We start from the raw sequence: 20,270 nt of genomic DNA, 5'->3' as shown, positions 1-20,270 counted from the left end.
TAAGTTTAATTTTTAGTTTAGAATTTGATAAAAAAAAAAAAGGCGTTTAATTCATGGGTAAATCAAATAAATAGAATCATGAAAAGTTAAACATGTAGGGTATGAATATAATAATAATAAAGAAAAAAAAGGGATGGTGTCGTCAATTTACATCCACGTCAGCAAGCGTAGAACAGTTTTCTGACCGAATTGGAGAAATTGAGGAGAGATTATGAGTCACGCGTTATGTGGGGCGTGGCGTGTGGAGTTAAGTGGAAATATATATATAATATATATAATATTATATATATATATATATATATATATATTTATCGATTCGGATAACTAAAAAAAATGGATTAAAATAAAAAAAGTTACACGTGGCTTATGTGTGCAAAGTGGCAATATTCCATCGAAAAACGACCCTCTTTCTTTTCTGCCTTGCTGGCGCCGGCCAATCACAACCGTCCGATTCATTTTCCATTCCAATGATTTTACTCAGTTAGGCAGCCCTCTTCCTGCAATCTCGACCGTCTATTTTCTCCCCCTTCCAAAGCAGGTTTTGCGTGAAAGTGTCAAATTCCCCCAAAATTAAATTTAAAAATAAATAAAATAGAAGAAAGTGATTAGATTAAAAGCACATAAAAGCACACAAAAATGAACACCAGGAAGCTAGAGAGAGAGAGAGGGAGAGAGAGAGGATTTTGCTGGGCATTTCGCCATCGGAGGTTCGCCGGAGTTTATGGTGGTTTCCGGCGAGGTTGGATTTGATCAGACTGTCAGACGCTGCAAGAGGTGAAGAGGAATCTCGATTCATTTACGGTGGGATAGTTTGATTTCATGATTGAGACGCATGATCATGGAGAAGAACAGAGAAGCGAGGAGTTCGTCGAGTATAGTGGCTGCAAATGGATCTTCAAGGCGACGTAGTAGAGCTACGGCTTTCAGAGATTTACCTGGTTAGAACTTCGATTTCGTTGGTTCTTTTTGACTTTTGTTGTGTTGGATTCTTTGTTGACGGTTGTCGTTTGTTGCAGAGGAAGGTCAGGTGGAGTTGCAGGAGACGGTGCGGTTAAGGGATAGAGGAGGGAAGAGGGAGCGAGATCGAGAGTTTGTGAGTCGGAGCAAGCGGAGGAGGGAAGGAGGAAATAGAGAAGAAGAGATGGAGGAAGAAGAAGGAGGAGATACTAGTGCTGAAGATATTGTTGCTGATGGAGATAGTGATGGGGTTGAAGATGGTGGTGTAGGAGTTTCTCGGATTCTTTCTTCTACTACTACGGCGTCTTCGGTTTCGAATCAGAATCAGAAGAGAAACTCTCTTCCACCCAGAGTTGTGAAGCAACAATGGAAGGTTGCTGATGACGCGATGATTGGTGTTCCGGTTCCGAGAAAGGCTCGCTCAGGTATAGTGTAAAGCGAAGGAAAAAGAAAAAGGAAGTAGAACGATTGGTTTCTTATGTTTGTGGTTTATGGAATCATGCTCCGTTTCATGATGGTAAAGTTTGTTTTTAATTCTTTTTGTACAGCTTCTGTCAAAAGATCACATGATTGCACGGTTTCAGGAAATAGTGGTGTTGGTGGAGCTGGAGAAGACATTGCAGACGACCACAGCCATCGGAACCAGACTGATTCACCGGCAAGGTCGTCTGCCGAGGTTGTTTCGCCTTCAACTTCCATTATTTCGGCTAAGAAGAAGATGGTTGGTTCCCTCCCTTATAATCATTGTTCAATACATATATTTTGTTGAAATATTGGTGACTTGAGTTTTTCTCTTTTCCCATGAATTTTCAGAAACCAACTGGTCCAAAGACTCGATCAATGAAGACGTCAAATGTTTCTTCTGCGTCTGCTAAGGAAGGGGATATTGAGATTGAGATCGCTGAGGTTCTTTTCGGACTAAAGAAACAACCACAACACTGCTCCAAAAAGCAAGAAGTTAATATGAAGCAATCATCGAAGCAAGAAACAGAGAATTCCAGCGTTCTTCGTGACGGTTCCAAGTCTTCAATTACATCAACAATGGCAAACTCTGCACAAACTGCCTTCAATAAATCTGTTTCGCTTCAAAAGAATGATGTTATCTCTGATTTGTCACTTAATGTTGGTGGGTATTCTAAATCCTTGAGCTAAAGCAAATATTCCCAATTGGAAAATTCAATACCCCCCCTTCTCTATTCCGATTATCCTGTACTGACAACGTTCATTTTCCCTCTGTTTTTCATTATAGCTGGGGAGAAGCAAAAAGTGGACAGTTTGCCATTGGATTTTGCCGTGAAAGGAGAATCTGAAAAACCTGCGGAGATTGCAATTTACCCTTCAAAGTTGGAAGGAGCGTCCGAGGAAAGTAAACCAGCAAAGGAAGTTTTCACTGGTGGGGATGAAAATAAGGGGAGCAAGAGAACCGGGCTGGCACAAGAAGATATAACTTCATGCGCAAAAGGGGATGTTGATCCCGAAGATTCCCCACCAAATAAATCGTAAGCGATATAAGATCTTCATTTCCTTCAGTAGTTCCTGAAACAATTAATTTCAATATAATGTTCTGTGCGTTCTTAGGATTCCGGAGGCTGTGACCCAGAAAGAAGAGAAATTCAAATTTGACTTAATGGTCAGGGTCTTCAGTTTTGCTTTTCAATTTTGATTTCCTCTATTTTCTCAGTGTGAAGATTCTAAAAGGTGCTTTTGTTTGAACAGGCTCCTCCAACGTCTCCAGAAAGGGATGGGTTGGCTGATATGGTATTGGACACTAAGCCTTTGAGTCTGGGAATAGAAATGGTGAACAAGATTTTTGCATTTTTAGCCCTATACCTGGTTTTCTGTTTTCGAACTTTTGATTAATAGATGTATATTTTTTTTCATTAATCTGGTGTAGGGGAAAGAGACTTCGAGTAAGGTTGAAAATGAAGTAGAAGGATTAAAGGAAAAAGAAAAGGTGATCAATGAAGATAAGATAGTGACAAGTGGGACAAAGTTTGAATTCTTTAAACTGGATTTGGAGAAACCACAATTAGATAGCAATAACATCACAATGCAAGAACAGAGTCCAAAACAGCAACCTAAAGGAGCCGCCAGCACAGTTGAAAAAAATGGTACCCATCATTTCACCTTGAAACCTCTGTCCATTATGTTGATTATATTACGATTATATGCCAAACTGTCTTCCAAACTGTTGTGAATTATGATAATTGTTTTTTCCCCAGAACCATCCACTTCAGTGCGCTTGCCCATTATCCTGGGTGGCTGGCCAACTACCGAAATTCCTTCTGTCGGGTTAGAAACCATTTCTTTGGAACCTTAAGCCAATGACTGAATTAAATGTATTTTGTTGCAAGAATTTTCCTATTCAGACCAAAATGAAACGTGTTCGTTTACTCTCCTTATAATACAGGTACATGCCACCCTTCCGGACAGTGCTACCCGTGGATAGCGTTGACAAATCATCCACCAAACTACAGGTACTTTTCAGGATTTTTCTGAATATGAAGTCCATACGTGGATTCATCACTGAATATGCCATTGTATGTTCAAAATCTTGCAGCATCTAAATTTTATTCTCTCACACCCTCGACCAAAGAGATGCTTGACCCATTACGACATTGCTCGAAACATTTACTTACACCAGCAATTTACGAAGACAAACTATTTCCACCCAGCAGGTGATGCTTCGGCATCTCTTGCAGAGGCCAAACTCAAAAACATCTCCTCTAAAGAAGGCATGCTTTTGAGTAATCCATTGAGTGGAAATCATTTGGATGTGAACCTTAATTCTGTGCGACAGAAAGAGCAAGGTGAAGGTGACTTGCCTGGTAATGTGGTAAATGATAAAAGTTCCGAGGCTGCCAACTTCGCTGATATTGCTAAAAGCAAGCAGCTTGTATTCCATCAGAAACAGGGAGTGCCTTTTGGTAACTCAATGGTACGATCTTCTTGACAATTTTTCTGACATTGATAGGTCGGTGTATAACAAGAAAAGACTTATTTTTTTCTCCCTTTTCTTTCTCCTGCAGCCTAGTTCTGGATTCATATTCCCTATCGGTCAGCATCAAGCTTCGGTTGCACAAGCTACTGCAAATCAATCTGGGTCTGCCAAATCTTCCAATAACCAATCAACATCTCTGTTTAGTAATCCAGAAACTGGAACACTAGTGAGCTTTCCAGCATTTCCTGCAGTATCTACTAACATGAGCTACAGTCATCCCAATGTGGTTTCAGTAGAAGCTCCATACTTGGCAAAACTTCAGAACAATGGTTATCCATTCACCTTTTCTACTCCAGCGGGAACGAGCGCAACATATAGAACAAACAATGCACAACCCTTGCCTCTTTTCAATGGATCTTTCTATTCATCTCAGATGTTCCATCCATCCCAAATTCAGCCAGCACAAACTCAATCTCATCACCAACCTAGTGGCTCCCATAAACAACCACAAACTCAGCCGCAGCAATGGAGTGTGCATGTACCAGGGAACAATGTACTGCCGTCAAATGGTATGCAAGTAAAGCAATCGACAGAACAGCATTTGCCACTGTCTAATCAATCTCGCAAGCATGAGAATGAAACCAGTGGAGAGGACACTACATCCCTTTCCGACAAGAGGGCAGCTCCAGTTCAGAAAAATGCTTATGGACAAAACTATATTTTGCCTGTTCAGGCATTGGGTTTCACTTTGATGCCATCTACAACATTGAATAATGGCAATAGTGGAAATTATGGTGAGAAGAAACAGTCTCATCCCCAAAATTTGAAGAACACGGTTGCCTTAGTCCCCTCTCAGGGACTGACAATGTCCTTTGCTTCATATAATGGAAATGGTACCCCATCTAACCTCAACTTCTCTCCGATATCGCAAAACACAACCGTGTATCAGAATCTTCCTGATATACAGCGGACAGGGTTTCAGGTAGCGACTGTGCCCCAAGCTACAAAGCAGAAGAATCATCAAACGTCAGAAGGAAGAAACGGAGTTGTTCTATCTGGTGCCAGTGATAGGAACACTGGGAATTCTTCTACGAAGCCTTCCGCTGCAACTTCAGGGCAGACCCTAGTTTTTGGAAATCCTTCAAGGACTCTTAACTTCATGACATCTTCTGTCCCTGTAAACTGGCCCTCACCCTCCACCAAATCTGCTGCTACAACAAACCGACCTGCCGGTAGTTCTTCAGGTAACCAACAGCAGCAACCACTGCCCCAGCTTCCACAGCAGCAGCACATATTGCAACAGCAACAAGCAGCAATGGCGCCTCGGATGGCTCCACGTACTAAAGTACCAACTAATAATACCTTGCCTTCATCAGCTACAACCAAGTTTCCTTGTAATCCTCCTCCTGGTTTCTCACAACCTTTGATACAATGTGACAATTCTATCCAGTCTCCTGTGCAGAAGAACTCGGGAAGAATGACGGCCTCTGTCGTCCCTACGACATCTCTCCATCTTTCATCCTCTTCTACACCAGTCCATAAGAATTCCATTCAGCAAAAAGGAAGTAGTACTCCTCAAGGTCAAACCCAGATATCATTTGGGGGAGGAGGAGATTTCAAGCCAGCTTATACACCAATGCAACACATTCCAACTAGCGGCCACTCTCCATCTAGCAGTGGAAAATTAAGGAACACCACCAGTAAGACCAATCCCTCGGTTACTCCCGCGCAACAGAAACAGGATGAAAGCTCATCGACCGGAGCTGGCCAGAAATCGTCTCCAGTGTGCGGTAGAAACGTGCCTTCAATCTTAAACACATGCCCCAGTCAACTATCAGAACTTAAATACTAGACCTTTTTGTTCCAGCAGTTATAGAAAACACTAACATCAGCTCAATTAATTCCAGCTTCTCCTCCCCATTAGATGTTCCATGGCTTCCTTGTGATGAAAGAACAATCAAGAATTGATTAAACAAAGCGACACGTTCTGGGGGAACGAAGGCTGCCCGAGAAGTTTACAACCGCCAAAAGAACATTTCAATACAATGATCATTCACCAGAAGCATGTTGAGGAGCATAGCGATGAATGGATTCTTTTTTGTCAAAAAATCACAAGAACTTCCAAGTTTTTAACTCTAGTGGCACTATAATCTGGTTGGGTTAGGCTATAATGTATATTGTAAGTCATTGCATATTAGTAGGGGAAATTTTTTGGTTATATATTGTTTATTGCTAGACAGACATGTGAATATGATATTATACTTGAAAAAAAAAAGAAAGTGTATTCATTATTTGATTAGGTAATTTAATTATTTCATTTTGAAATTTATGGTATGGAACAGGGAAAGAAGATATAAATATATCTGTAAGGGGAGGAGAAGAAAAAAAGGGAAGAACAAGAAGAATCTTGGAGATAGGTAAAGATTGTTGAAAAGGAGTGTCAAACTTTTGCACTTTGATTCTAATTTAATGTCATTTTCAGTGGTGAAAATTATAAATAATATACAGTTTGATGCACCGAGAAAAGTTGAAATTATTGGGGAAAGCACATGGAAGAAAGAAGGAGATTGTAGAGTTGAAAAAAAAAATCATTTTTCTGCTGGAGAAGTGATTTTTCTTAAAAAATAATCAGATGGGTGATCTAATTATTTGATGGCAAAATAACAACTAATAAATATCAATAAATGTGGAAGGTGATTTAACAACCATCTGTTTTGTTTTAATTATGTGCACTTTATGGCTCTTTTAGATGAGAAAAGTAATAGCAATCAATTTCATTTCTAGTACTATAGGTTTTAATTGTAATTATATTCCAATTTTTTTTTTTAAGTTTTTCTCTATTTTGGTTTTTAAATCTTTAAAATATTATAATTTTTTTCACTAAACTACCAAATTTGTTTCATTTTTGGCTCTTTAGCTTATGTTGCACAATTATTCACTCATATTAACCTACTAATACACATTCATAGCTATGATATTAATTGGTTAAAAGTAATCTAAAGATAGAGAACTAAAGTGATTTCTAAAAGGTTTGACAACTTAATTAAACATTTTGAAACTTGTAGAATCAAAGTAAAACAAATTTGAAAAAAGGAAAAAAATGTTAAAAAATTGTGATTTTATTGCTGTCTTTATCCTCCTTTGATTGAAGATTTTAGGTTAAAAGTTACTTTTCTAACCATTTAATCCATGTACATTACCTTTAGTAATAATTTAGTCCGTAAATTTTACTAGTAACGATTTAATCCTATCTTCAACTTATAATGATTTAGTTCCTATCTTCAACTTTAATGATTTAGTTCCTGTTATAGAAATTAGAGTCACGATTTAATTAGATCTCTCAGACAAATAAATTGATAAACTAATTAGGTTTCGATGTTAATAAAATACAAAATCTACATCAGAAAATAATAAAAATTGATATCTAATTTTAATGTTCTTTTTAAGGAATAAATGGTTGCAAAACTTAAAAGTATTAAAAATTAAATCATTACAAAATTGAAAATTTAGGAACAAATAGTTACAAACCAGAGTTTTTGGATTAATCTATTATTACTTTCGTAGAAGTTCTGGGACCAAAGATGTTTTTTTAACCAAAATTTTAATATTGTCACTTGAATATAAATAAAGACAAATTGAAATCACACTGTCAAAAATTAGCATAATTTAACCGACAATAAAAGTAATAAAATATTAAGGTAGAATTACGATTCTCCTACCTACGTGTAAAAAGAAAAAGGAGATTGACATTAAGGTTAAAAGAGCCCAAAACGCAAATTGACCAAAAAAATAAATATTCGAACAGTAAAAAGAAAAAGAGAGAGAGAGAGAGAGAGAGAAAAAGAAACTCCATTTTAAACATCAGCAATATCAAAACAAGAAGGACAGCACCAATCTCCTCATTTTTCTCTCCCTTTATTTTTTGACTATTACTTCTGAAGAATAGAAGTTAAGGCTTGTCTGATGTCTTCTTTGGCTTGTTTATCAAATGGATCTTCACCAATATAGAGATCTAAGATGGCTCTACACAACAATTGGCTCTGGATGCTTCCCACTTCCTTTCCATCAACTGCATGTGAATTACATTCCATATTCAGATTAAAAGTAAAATGTACATTAGTTGGTTGGCTGATGCATTCATACGTGAGATGTTTTTCAAAAAACAAAACCCAACACACCAAGCAAATGCCGAGTAATAGTTCTTCATAAGATGCAATCCAACATTTTCTTTTCTTCCTTCAAAAAACAATGTATAAGATTCTGATTCATTCATTGCTGCACTAACTAATAAGGATTGAAATCTCACTGATTGTACGGAGGACGTGCCCTCGTTCTTTTGAGAGATCGATCACCGATCCTCGAGGTATTTTGTACTCGTCTTTGAATTGGGAAGTGAATCTGCAAAGAAACAAAGCTATAAGGATACAAAGAGTAGGGGATAGAGCCAGCGTTATAATGACATGGTGATGGCGGAGACAAAACAAAATCCACACAACTCATAGAATGACTCACTTGTGAAGCAATTCTTTGTTGTCTGAACCCCCAAACTTCTGGAGTCGGTTTCCAACAGACTCTTCAAATGCACTTCGAACTGATCGGATGCTCAGTTTTCCATAGACGATTTGAAGTCTAACAGTCATGCATATATCGCCTTCCATGACATCTTTGTCAAAGTCCTTTTCTTGTAGTTCAGATACAGTGAGTTTCCCGTACTTCTCACTCAGTGATTCCTTTATGTCATCATTGTCAGCATAAACACCTACACGCAGTCACTCATTTGAATAACAGATAGCTTAGAACGAAAAAAATGTCAATAACCCAAAAACAGAAAAGCATATGCACAGTGACATAGTGGATTTCAAAAATTTCAAATACACTGGTTCGCATCAGGAAAGTTTCTCTCATAACAAATATTGTAGATCGTAAATCTCGGCAAATCTCAACCACTCACCTTTCTATCATCTTCTGCTCAATTCAAGTTCATACCATTGTTTTCCCAAATGTTGTAAAATCTGTGAACTCCATACATGACAGTTCAACAAAGAAACTTGATGCAGAGCTAGAACAATAGGATGTTAAAGGGAAGGTTGGCACAAAGTTGAAGTCTAAGCTCGGTTCATTTCTTTAGAACTCAAAGATAGTTGTACAACCTTATAGAAAAGATCGTGTTCAAATAAGGTTGTAAATTCAGGTCATTTCTGACTTCTATTGAAGCCAAAATGACTCCCCACAGGGTTGGAGACAGGCAGACAGCCAAGCGAAAGCTTACTATCTTAATCGTAAAAAAGATGATCTGATTGAACTGGAAGGACCACATTCGCCATGAACTTCAGCTTATATGAACTAAGGGACAACCATTTTTTAAAGAGATGTAAATACGACAGTAGCTTCAGTTATCCATTCAGTAAACTCTATTACAGTAGCTTCACTTTCCTTTTCAAAATTAAGTATGAGATATAATAAAGGCCTGGTTGATTATCATTTGGCTTTTTATTTATAGTTTTTGAAAATTATATTTGTTTTTCTACAGCTTCTTTCTATGGTTCTCATCCTTTCGACCTAAACACTAGAATCCTCAACCAAATTTCAAAAAACAAAAACTGCTTTTAAAGTTTTCAAAACTTAGCTTGATTTTTAAAACACTCCTAAAAAGTAGACAATGAAACAAAAAAAGTCAATAGGAGTATTTATAAGCTTCGGTTTTAATAAGCACAAACCAAAAACCGAGCATGAAATTTATAATCTATTATCTAAAAGTGCCGATTCTTGTGGTTTGCTTCTTCTCCTCCTCCTTCTTCGTTTTTAGTTCAATAGTAGTAATATACAGGATGCAATAGTAGTAATATACAGGATGGAAAATTTGAACCTGACCTCGGTGGTTGAGCTATGCATCCTATGTCCATATAGGTGAATACTGTGGTTTGCTTTTAGAAATGGTTTTCAAAACAGTCTTGCATTTTTTTTCCAAATCGAAAAATCAGTGAAAGCATATTTGAGTCAGTGTCTTGTACCAGTTATCTTATGTTGCTTTCCTATCTTCTTTAAAAGATTCTCTTTTTTTTTCTTCCTTTTGTTCTCTTCACTTTGTTTGATTTGTTTCGAGAATTACTGAAGGTGTTACAAAATACATACCTTTCAAACTCAAATCATGATTTCAACTGGAAACGAACACAAAACTATATCTGGGCCATCCAGTGCCACTATTAAGAACGGATAAGAGAAGGAAATTCTTTCTAAAAACAGTCTCCCAAAGCCCTAGATAATCACGAATCGTTGCTATTTTCGAAAGTAATAATAATAAAAAAAAACTTCTTAATCCAGTGAAAATAAAAAATGGCCATCTGCTCAATCAGCACAAATTCAACATCCAAAATCAAATTACAAAGCTCCTCAAAAGTAGAAATGTGCGATAACATACCAAATGCATAAACATTGATGTTCTTCAGTCCCAAAATGGCTTTTCTTCGCAACCCAATTCCAAGAAGCTGCTGAGAATCTCCAATCACAGACGGAAATGAAAATCCAGTCTTCGAATCAACAACTGAAGAGGCGGCCGAATTTTCCGCCAGAGAGAGAGAAGCCCACAAGGGAGATGAATGATCTGAGAAGAGCAAATTCAATGCGCTTTCAAGAAATGGGGTTTGTGGGTTCGTCGAGTTCCTAGCTGCATAGACAAATCCGACTGCCGCCGCAGCGCCGCCGGCAGCGACAGCGACAGCGTACGAGGGTCGGAGAAAGCTACGACGGGGGGGCTTTGGTGGCTGAGGAAACGAGAATGGGAAGCGGAGAGATACCATTTTTTTTTTGGCGGTTAGATACGGAAAAGTGTCTTTTTTAGTTGAAATAAAAAAGCAAAAAAAAAAAAAAAAAAGAGAAAAAGTGATGTAAGTAAAAGACAAAGAAATTTTTAACAAAATTGGGATTGTTCAAAATTAAAGAACCAAAATGGGGTCATCCACACGAAACAACTCTATTACATACTCTTTTATTGAGTTGTCTTTGCAAACCATTCATATTACTTAGATCCCGATGAAGAAAGAAAGTAAAAGACAAAAGAAATAAAAGGCCTAGAGGTCGTTAAGGAAGAAGAAGAACAGAACAGGGGAAAATTAGGAAGCGGGAAAAAGAAATTAAGGTTGGTTTCGTCAATGTGGACGATGATAGTATAAGCAAGAGAGAAAAACCCTCAACTTAAAAAAAATGGAGCAAAATCCATTCTTGAGCTTTGGGATTCAATCTTTTTGTAGGAGTGAGTGAAGCTTTAAATCCGACCAAATTAGAACATAAGAATGGTAAAAACAACCATCCATATAAAAAAGCTTAAAAGACAAAGAATTGAGTAGCAGAGTATGTCTATGGAAGGTGGTCTCAAATGTGGTCAAAAACAAAGCTTGATATCATTTCAAATCCATTAATTTTCTTTTGCATTTAAACATGTGAATTCATTTTAAATCAAATTTGATTTGAAAATTTTCTAATTTACTGAGGAATTTCATTTTACTCCAAACAAAAATGTTTTTTTTATAAAATAAAGTTATCTTTCTTCTTTTAAAGTATAAACTAAACGTTAAATACACGTAAACTTCATGAATTTTAAGGCATGTTTAGTAACAAATTTCAATTTATACATTTTTAAAAAATGTGTGATAATATATAATAATCATTAGTACTCATTGCTATTAGGTTGAATATAAATTATTATATATTATTATTTTTCAATACAATAATTATAGAATTGTGAGATTAAATGTTTTGAAAAAATAGAGGAACAAAATACAGCAATTCCATAAACTACAATAAATTTTTTATTTTTTAAATTTCATTATTATTTTTTACTAATATTACATCAATGCCATAAAATACGATGAATTTTATTACCGTTCTTCGTAAAATCATACAAATATATTCACATTATATAAATATATGTAAAGAATCGAAAATAAATATACCTTTTAACTTCTAGTCAATGATTGATGAACGGTAAGATAGCAACGACAACGAAGAGGACAACAAAAGCTATAGACAAAGGGAGAAGGAATTCTTTTCTTTTTTTTTTTGAACAAGGGAAGAAGGCAGAACGAGCTGCAACCAAGATTTTAAGCTGGACAAAATTGTGTACCAGGTCCACGACAACCTACATGTCCGACAACATGTAGCACTTATTGCCACACAAATACATAACTTAGCTACCCAATTTTTGTCAATAATTTTCCATCTGTCTTATTTTTTACATTATTTAAAAATAAAAAGTCACTCATTAACCATTGCTTATTAATTAATTTTTTAAAGTTAAAAATATTGTATAGTTCTCATGTTGGAATGTCACATAATATATAACATATTAAAAAAAATAATTTAACAAAACACTTGAATTTATAACACAAAACACTATATTCTTTTAACGTTTTTACATTTTCTTAGATAATTCTACATTTTAAAATTTTAAAATTTAAAATATGAAGGCACTAAAAACATAAAATAATTTAGCCGATCTACCAAACATATATATTCACTCAACTCGATAAATAGAACACTACCAAACAAACCAAGTCCCAAAGTCCTAAACTATGTTGATTGGACTTCTAAAAAAAGTTCATTAAATTTTATTAACTATATAATGTGTCTTTATTACTTCTCCCAATTGAATATGACTGAATTTAGGTAGCCTATAATTGAGCTTCACAACTTTGAACTAAACTACAACAATTGCAAATCCTTGAGCACATCAAGAGCAGCGGCTTCTAAGGATATTAAGGTTCTTCTATCTTTTGAAGAATTCTTCACCTTAAAACACAAAAAAATGAGAACCAGAACAAAGAGTACCCAAAAAACATTAGGTGATCATTGAAAAAGAATTGGATGAAACAACAGTTTCAAGTTTAAGTACAAGCTATTATATCAAATAGTTGAAGTAAAAAGTTTAACTTGATTTTTCATTTGAATTATACAAGTTAAACAACGTATTTAGGATACAAGTACAACACCTTTTTTCAAGATGACGATTGCTAACCTTGCTAGCTATCATCAACTCATGCGTACATGATATGTCTTCTCCATCAATGATCATACTTCATTTCTCTTGAGTTAATCGTATTCTAGTTCATCAGGAGTCACTGGCCTTTTTAGCGGAATGATGGACTTTTTATCAACATCCCGCGATAATGCTTTCCTCATATCTGAATATAAACCATAATAAAGTAAATTAAGAAATTAATTAACAAACAAATTTGTTTAGTTCTCTTGGCGTAGCGTAGACTTACCTAATCCATCTTCCTCCCCTGAATAATAACGAAGCACGCGCCGATAGATAACATAGTCAAGCTGGTCGAGGGAAAAAAAATAAGCAAAAAGAATGGTCAAGGTAAGTATCACCTTCCTCAGTATGAAGATAGAAAAATTATTTCAACAGGGGAACTTATAAAAACACAACGGAGCATCAAAATAAAAGGTTTATATAACGTAAATAATATCTTATAAAATGAAATATGACCAAAAACTCATGTTCTAACTGGAAAATGAAACCTATGTGAGGTTGCTGTAGATAACACTAAAACACTCAGATATGTTTTTGCATTTTTCTCTACTTTTATACTGAATACTTCTCTTCAAACCAGCATTTCCAGAGTTTTAATTTTAGATTGTAAATTTCCATTTGGCATATAATACGATATATATTTTAATCACAAATATAACATCACTTGGGGTGGGGAGGATCTATGAAGTATTATCGCTATTGCAAACTTCAACATCTTTCCTTCCATCCATCCATCCTCTTCCATCTCCACTGAACAAATAACAACTAGACCAGATGGTAATGAATTCATATGCAGAAATACTACTAACGGAATGCCATATGATTCATTTTGCAGAAAAGTAAAAAACTTGGGGCAGGAGAGCTGAGAAATCTACACTTAATCCCAGGAGGGTATGTGAAAGTCTTCAAGTGAGCAGGAAAAAAAAAATAAAAATTAGATACTTATTACACTACGAGAAATTAAAGTCTTAGAGACTACATAACATTCAAAAGAAATCCACAAAGAGGTCATTGTAAAACTGGAATAAATCTGATACGACTATCAGAAAGTTGATACGGAATAGTAGTTTAGCTTTGAATGAATACATATTAGGTGATAGAGCAAGGACAATTAAATTGGTAAATATTACATTTCTAAATTTAGAAGTGCTTATTTTGACACTGAAACCCCTTGACAAACAACTTTAAAAGTGAGCATCAAGCCTAAGTGCAGAATTTCTAACTTCCAATCAGCTCTCAATGGTAAAGGAAACTCAAATAATCCATCCTCGTGGATTTCATCGTTGATGGTTATAAGAAAAGAAAGAGAAAGATGGTCTTCAAGAATGATAAGAGGAAGGCTTATGATAAGGTCAACTGGAGCCTTTTGGATACTATCCTAAAAGTTGAGTTTTGTAAATAAAGGGAAGAAAGGGTTTCCAGGTTGTGTTCCGAACACCAATTATGAGAGATCTAGAGGTTAGATTATTGCTTCTAAAGGCGCTTATGGCGTGAAAAAACCCAATTTTCCTCTTCTAATTTGTGTCTGACCAAACTACCTCAACTGGTTAATCTCTAACAGCTGCTGGTAGATTTAAAAGAGAGTATGGATGGTTTCTATATCACTTACCTTTACCGACAATACGCTATTGTTTTCTGTTAATATCAAACATAACAGTAATTGTGTAGATATGAATGTATATAAAGATAAAGTATTGGCCAGTTGCACCCCAGCCCACCACCACACCCAACCCACAGTCCCACACACAATACACACAAATTTAAAAGGATCTTGCTGACCCCAGGTAATAATTGCCCAAAGAGTAACTTTTCCTCTATCCAACATTACCTGTGATGTGAAATTAATGATTTCTCTCTTCTTGCTACAAGAGAATTTTTCCAAACTTGGATATAGTATCCATTCTCGAAAAGGTGGAATGTTCTGCTATTCAAATCACTATGGTATCCTAGTTTTGAAAAAATGTTTACAAATATTGTTAAGGTCCCATCTCCCAACTTGAATAGAAATTCTCACGGTCAAGTGGAATGTTGCCACGTTACGATAAGAGTATGGGGCTAGGCATTGGAAAATTAAGAAAATAAATGTGAACCTCCTTGTCAAATGGTTGTAGAGGTTCGGTTAGATCAGTGTTTTAAAAGGCGCGCCTACGCGCAAGGCGCACACTTGCGCTTATTTGTGGAGAGGCGAGGCGCGCCTTCCTCCAGGCGCAGTAGGCGCAAAAGCCCTAAAGGCGCGAGCTTTATTATTTGGGCTAGGCTGTAATTAAAAAAAAAAACTATTATACCTATTACGTGTTTTACATATGGCTATAAGTCCAACGAAGAAGATACAAATGGCTATAAGTCCAACGAAGGAGTGAATGAAGATGAGGATCAATTTAGTGATGATGAGTTTGATCTTTAGGAATGAACTTTTATTTTGATTCTTGTTGAATTCTGACTAGTTTTCTATTGTGTTTTGTTTTTTGGGTAGAAAACTAATATTATAATATTTTATACATTAGAGTTAATTCTCATTTCCATATTGGTTATTTACTTATATTTTATACATTGTTGTTCCTTTCAATTTTGTATGTATGTATGTATGTATATATATATACATATATTTATATAGTGCGCCTCATGAAAAAAAGCCCGCACCTTTTTGTGCGCGTAGGCCCCAAAGGACCATTGCGCCTTAGTGTCCCTTGAGCCTTTAAAAAAACTGGGTTAGATACTTAGGCACCATAGAGAATCACACACCAAAAGCTGGCTATTGAGGTGGGAGAGCCAAGCCACTTAAGTACCACATTGGTCATCCCATTCTATCCAATGTGGGAAAAAAGTAGCCCATACTACTTTGTTTCCTAACAGGTTCCCATTGGAAAGGGAGGTGGAAGTTGGAAAATTGTTAGGTTACTAACCAGCAAGACATCAAAGTTTGGAAGTGACTCCTCAGCTTGTTTTCACCTACCAAGATTTTTTACTCTATTCAGTGAAGATCAAGGCTTGTTTTCCTTCAGAATTACGTCTGACTATGTCATATGGAAGCATAATCATCTAAATAAGGCCAAGGTCTTGACGTGGAGTCTTTTGTTAGCACTAACAGCCATCAGTCCTTAGAACAAAGTTTGAACAAAACTTAAACTTCCTTCTCCCAAATTGGTGTATCCGGCATATGAAAGCAAATGAGAATTGAGACTATTGATCCATTGATCCTTTGCTTTTAACTATTTTTCAGCCAAAATATGGTATCTCCTAGGTTGCTTCACAACTTTATTTCTTTGATGCTTTGTGTTTTTCCCCTCAGTCCTGTAAAGAAAGCCTAGAACCATTTGGGCGATCGCTAGTAGAGTGATTGTACATGACAATTGGGTCTAGGGGAAGGAGAGGGATCTTATGTTTGGAAGCTTACCACTTTTCTCAACCTAATTGATTATTAAAAAAAAAACTTTCATTGAGATAAAAATGAAATAATGTAAAGGGCTACAGAAAACCATGTTCACAAAAGAGAGAGGACTCCCTGTAAAGAAACTCCAACTATACAAAATAAAACCCATAGAATAGTTGCAAGAGGTCTTTGAAAGCAAAGCCCAAAGGGAAACATGATGTCTACCAGAAGAAACATCCCTACTTGAGTTATGAACTCTCTTTTTTGTATTTATGTTCTCTCCTTGATTTATGCCACCAGGAGGTTTTGTATCCCTGAACATTTCATTATTTCGAGTCTTCAAAAAATGTTAAAACTTTGATGGAACTGAATTATTATTAAGAAACTAAAGTATCACAGTATGAGTAGCATGCAATGCAACTCCACTAGCACGTTTCTAAAAAACAAACCATCAAAGATTGAAATACACTTCAATTAAAAAATTTAGAAGACTAGATGAATGGCTGACCGAGAAGAGGAAACCTACCTTCTCATACATCTTGATTGCAGTGGTGTTCGATGCCCTCACAAACAGATCAACAAAATAGGCTTTATCACTGCCAGGAAGCGAAAAAAAAAAACCCACATTAAATATAAGGCTGAAGAAGAAGAGAAACTAAAATTAAACATTAAAGCTTGAACCAGAAATAAATTAAGTTCATCTTACACTTTGTCGCTAATATCCTCAAGCAGGTTCATAAGCTTCTTGGCCAATTGTTGCCTGCGATATTCTGGAGCAACACTGACAGCAGTTACATGACCATGCCATGACTCGCCTTGCCCCTCAACCTTTCCCATGACTGCAATGGCAAATCATAGAAAAACCAACAACTTTAAACAGCATGAAATAAAGGTTCACAAGATCCCAATATTTTGAAAGAACTAACTTTATTCAGAGGGTGAATTGGCAGTTCAGGGACGAGAATGAGCAATAGTAACTCGACTAAAATTAGCTAGCTTTGGAAATTCAAATCATTTCATAATTCTTTGGCTCTAAAGTTGAACAGAATAAAAAATCTCATACAAATTATAAGTAACTGAAAATAAGCATATGCATGTGCTAACCGTTCAACAATCAATTTCCACACCCACAGCTCAAAAGCAAAGTTCCAAACCATTCAGACAAACAAAGAGACAAGGCGATAGAGGGCAACGAAACTCACTGTAACCCATTATGCGGTTCCCAGGGGCCTCCGCGACATGGAAGTAATCAGGCCATCTTGCCAAGTAGGTCATATAGAAGGACATATTGAACTGCAAAAGAGAAAAAAGGCGAAGAAGATTGCATCAACACGGAATTCAGAGGGAATTGAAAAACCAAAAAACCCCACATTGAAATCAGAAGAAGTGGAATTGAAATAGAGAAAAATACGGTTTCTGTGAGGTGATCGAGATTGACGGAAGTGAAACGAAGTAGATCATTGCAGCAAAATCTTCGCAACGTCGTCATAGCTTTTGCTATCGCTCTGTGTTTGTATGCTCTGTTTTTGACAAGAACAACAAACGGTGGATTTTGAGAGTGTAATTTGTTTGTTGAATGGTCCAAAAGCCCATAACAAAATATTGTCCAAAAGCCCACAACCAAATACCGTCCAATTTTTTTTATCTGAAATTCCCTTATGGCCCCTCCCCTTAGGTTAAAATAACAAATTTGCTTTATTAACTTTTATGAAAATAACAACTTACTCTATAAATTTGTAACCAATTAAAGTTGTAATTTTATTTGGTTGTTTTTGCACTTATAAATACTTAAAATAGAAGTTGTTTGTATTGAGAGAATTGTGATGAGAATAAGCTTACCAAAAATTAAGGATGCTCGAAAATAATAAGTTTAGAGATAGAGTTACTGAAAATCAAGTATGTGTATATTTGGTTATGCATCAAAATAATGTAATTAAGAATGTATCAGAATCCATTCTTTTTATATTTCATTTGTAAAATTAATTTAAAAACTCTATATGTTTTTAATATATTAATTGATAAACAATAAACCTAATTTAAAATTTTGAGAAAAATTGATTATTTAACGATCAAATACTAATACTAATTCAATTATTAACTACTAGCAGTGGTAAAATGTGTAATTTGAGGAAGTCATGTAATTACAATGTATATCAATAAGATAATTAATCAATTATAATTAATTAATAATAAACTAATTATAAAATTATTAGGAAAATTTTCATAAATATAACAAACGATAAAATATTTACGACCGTATAACAAAATGAAAAACCCATTAAATTGGTTATTTTTTAAAAATATTTCAGGTTTTCCCTTTCCTCTCCTTTACTGCGATTTTTTTTCATCGTCTTCCTTTTCTTTCTTTTTTTTTTTTTCAAATTGTTATTTGGTTCAACATCCTATATCAAATATAAAAGATCTATTTTTTTCAAACTATTATTTGGTTATTCACGATTGTCTACTAAATATAAAATATGAAAGATCTTGAAAAAAAAACGTCGTTTAGATTTGAGTAGCCAAATTTAAATGATCGTACAAAAATATAGCAAAATATAAATGATCGTGTAAAAAAAAAACCATTGTCTAGCAAAAGAAACATTTAGATTTGGGTAACCAAATCTAAACGATCTTGTATCCAAATAATTTGAAAAAAATTGTTTAGCCAAATCTATAGTCAAATTTAAACGATTGTGTAGCCAAATTTACCAAATAATCTTTTAAAAAAATTGTTTAGATTTGGGTAAATGATCAAATCTAAACAATAATGTACCAAACAATAGTCAAATCTAAACGATCGTGTACCAGATATATTATGCGCGTTGTTGATAACATGGTTGAGGGGATTTTTTTATGTTTTCCATTTTGGATTTCTGAGCTTTTTTCTTCTCAAAATTGTTCTATACAATGTAAATATTTTGTCTTATCTTTTTTAAAAGACCCCAAATTATTAAGAAATCAATTCATATTATATTAATTATAATAATTGTTAACTAACTACAAATATAACTAATTAATCAATGGTTTAATTGCATTGGTTGTTTACCGACAATTTAAAAATAAATATGAGTATATATTTGTTTATTATAGGTTATTGTATTGGTTTTATTGCAATGATTTAGCATATGGACAGAGGTCTTACTTTATGCTCAATCGAAATAATATCAATTTTATAAGTTAGTTCAATAGTAAAGTTATCTTCCAACCCTCTCTCTGGATGCAAGTGGTGGACAAAAAGAAAACTCATCATTCTTGAATGGACATAGTTCATGACATTTGTTTATCCCACCTCTATTCCCATCCCCGTCTTAATCTTTGTATTTTAGACTTTATGATATAATTTTTTCATTGAACTTTGATGTAGCTTCTATAATTTGATATGTAATTAAGTTATCGTTATGCATATTTAAGAAACTTCAATAAATCTTGGCGATACTTTTTATGATAAATACTAAATTGACTTATTAAAGTTTAGTGTTATGGACTAGATTGTTGTAATTTTGAAAAGAGGAGCTAAATCATTACAAGAGGAAGTTCATGACCTAATTTGACCCTTCCGAGTTCAAGGCCTTTAAACCACTATAAAATAAAAAGTAGTATAAATTAGTCATTTGCTTAAAAGCACCCGTATCATTTCAAAAGTTGGAATATTACTCTAATATTGTGAGCTCCTATTTCATGATGGTCCTAACATCATTCTTACTTGTTTTTGATAGCTTGAGTGAAAATTATTCCATAGATGAACAAATATCGTCCTTTTAGCATGTTTGATTCTCACTCACATGTTTTCTAGAAAAAATCATATGAAGTTACCTAACATAAAATTGATATAAACTAAATATGTTTAACTATGAGGTTCCTAGTATATACGATTCAGTTAAGCACTAAAAAATAATGTGTATCTTATTGATATAAATAATAACTATAAATTATTTTAAGTGTTTGCTAACCATATTCTCGTGTTCTCG

General features: G+C 34.9%; 3 protein-coding genes across 5 annotated transcripts; 1 reads left to right on the top strand and 2 right to left on the bottom strand.

Annotated features, from left to right (window-relative positions):
- The first annotated feature begins 616 nt into the window (after positions 1 to 616).
- LOC103492669 (protein TIME FOR COFFEE) lies at positions 617 to 6,223 on the top strand. 2 transcript variants are annotated; one of them, XM_008453134.3, is made up of 12 exons: positions 617 to 938; positions 1,017 to 1,382; positions 1,542 to 1,678; positions 1,771 to 2,083; positions 2,207 to 2,456; positions 2,536 to 2,587; positions 2,674 to 2,754; positions 2,852 to 3,068; positions 3,180 to 3,249; positions 3,368 to 3,434; positions 3,518 to 3,895; positions 3,987 to 6,223. In XM_008453134.3, the coding sequence occupies exons 1-12, from the start codon at positions 833 to 835 to the stop codon at positions 5,748 to 5,750; spliced, it is 3,801 nt and encodes a 1,266-aa protein (XP_008451356.1). In that variant the 5' UTR covers positions 617 to 832; the 3' UTR covers positions 5,751 to 6,223. The 2 variants fall into 2 exon arrangements, with proteins under 2 accessions (XP_008451356.1, XP_008451355.1); XM_008453133.3 differs by having other exon boundaries at positions 1,506 to 1,678.
- A 1,401-nt stretch (positions 6,224 to 7,624) lies between these two features.
- Positions 7,625 to 11,043, bottom strand: LOC103492668 (fatty-acid-binding protein 1). Of its 2 annotated transcripts, XM_008453132.3 has the most exons (5): positions 10,317 to 10,729; positions 8,411 to 8,657; positions 8,205 to 8,296; positions 8,077 to 8,134; positions 7,625 to 7,967 (listed from the first exon to the last, which is right to left on the bottom strand). In XM_008453132.3, the coding sequence occupies exons 1-5, from the start codon at positions 10,693 to 10,695 to the stop codon at positions 7,964 to 7,966; spliced, it is 780 nt and encodes a 259-aa protein (XP_008451354.1). In that variant the 5' UTR covers positions 10,696 to 10,729; the 3' UTR covers positions 7,625 to 7,963. The 2 variants fall into 2 exon arrangements, with proteins under 2 accessions (XP_008451354.1, XP_008451353.1); XM_008453131.3 differs by lacking the exon at positions 8,077 to 8,134 and having other exon boundaries at positions 10,317 to 11,043.
- Positions 11,044 to 12,718: 1,675 nt separating this feature from the next.
- Positions 12,719 to 17,878, bottom strand: LOC103492667 (N-terminal acetyltransferase B complex catalytic subunit NAA20). Its single transcript, XM_008453130.3, has 6 exons — positions 17,714 to 17,878; positions 17,505 to 17,595; positions 17,009 to 17,141; positions 16,829 to 16,898; positions 13,159 to 13,219; positions 12,719 to 13,074 (listed from the first exon to the last, which is right to left on the bottom strand). Exons 1-6 carry the CDS (start codon positions 17,789 to 17,791, stop codon positions 12,983 to 12,985), a joined length of 525 nt encoding a protein of 174 aa, XP_008451352.1. The 5' UTR covers positions 17,792 to 17,878; the 3' UTR covers positions 12,719 to 12,982.
- Between the last annotated feature and the right edge of the window lie 2,392 nt (positions 17,879 to 20,270).

Source organism: Cucumis melo, chromosome 1, assembly GCF_025177605.1.
Source record: "Cucumis melo cultivar AY chromosome 1, USDA_Cmelo_AY_1.0, whole genome shotgun sequence".
In the NCBI taxonomy this organism is placed as follows: Eukaryota; Viridiplantae; Streptophyta; class Magnoliopsida; order Cucurbitales; family Cucurbitaceae; genus Cucumis; species Cucumis melo.
Note: the sequence above shows the minus strand (reverse complement) of the source record. Positions and strands in the feature narration are given on the sequence as shown.

What these genes read in the sequence shown, in the direction of transcription:
- LOC103492669 (XM_008453133.3), top strand. Translation starts at nt 833, where the DNA reads ATGATCATGGAGAAGAACAGAGAAGCGAGGAGTTCGTCGAGTATAGTG. An exon ending in CAGCACAGTTGAAAAAAATG is followed by an intron (nt 3,069 to 3,179) that starts GTACCCATCATT and finishes TTTTTTCCCCAG; the next exon opens with AACCATCCACTTCAGTGCGC. An exon ending in TGCCTTTTGGTAACTCAATG is followed by an intron (nt 3,896 to 3,986) that starts GTACGATCTTCT and finishes TTTCTCCTGCAG; the next exon opens with CCTAGTTCTGGATTCATATT.
- LOC103492668 (XM_008453131.3), bottom strand. Translation starts at nt 10,695, where the DNA reads ATGGTATCTCTCCGCTTCCCATTCTCGTTTCCTCAGCCACCAAAGCCC. An exon ending in AACAAAGAATTGCTTCACAA is followed by an intron (nt 8,297 to 8,410) that starts GTGAGTCATTCT and finishes GTTTCTTTGCAG; the next exon opens with ATTCACTTCCCAATTCAAAG. An exon ending in GCACGTCCTCCGTACAATCA is followed by an intron (nt 7,968 to 8,204) that starts GTGAGATTTCAA and finishes ATTCACATGCAG; the next exon opens with TTGATGGAAAGGAAGTGGGA.
- LOC103492667 (XM_008453130.3), bottom strand. Translation starts at nt 17,791, where the DNA reads ATGACGACGTTGCGAAGATTTTGCTGCAATGATCTACTTCGTTTCACT. An exon ending in GAACCGCATAATGGGTTACA is followed by an intron (nt 17,142 to 17,504) that starts GTGAGTTTCGTT and finishes TTGCCATTGCAG; the next exon opens with TCATGGGAAAGGTTGAGGGG. An exon ending in CAATCAAGATGTATGAGAAG is followed by an intron (nt 13,220 to 16,828) that starts GTAGGTTTCCTC and finishes TCCCTCGACCAG; the next exon opens with CTTGACTATGTTATCTATCG.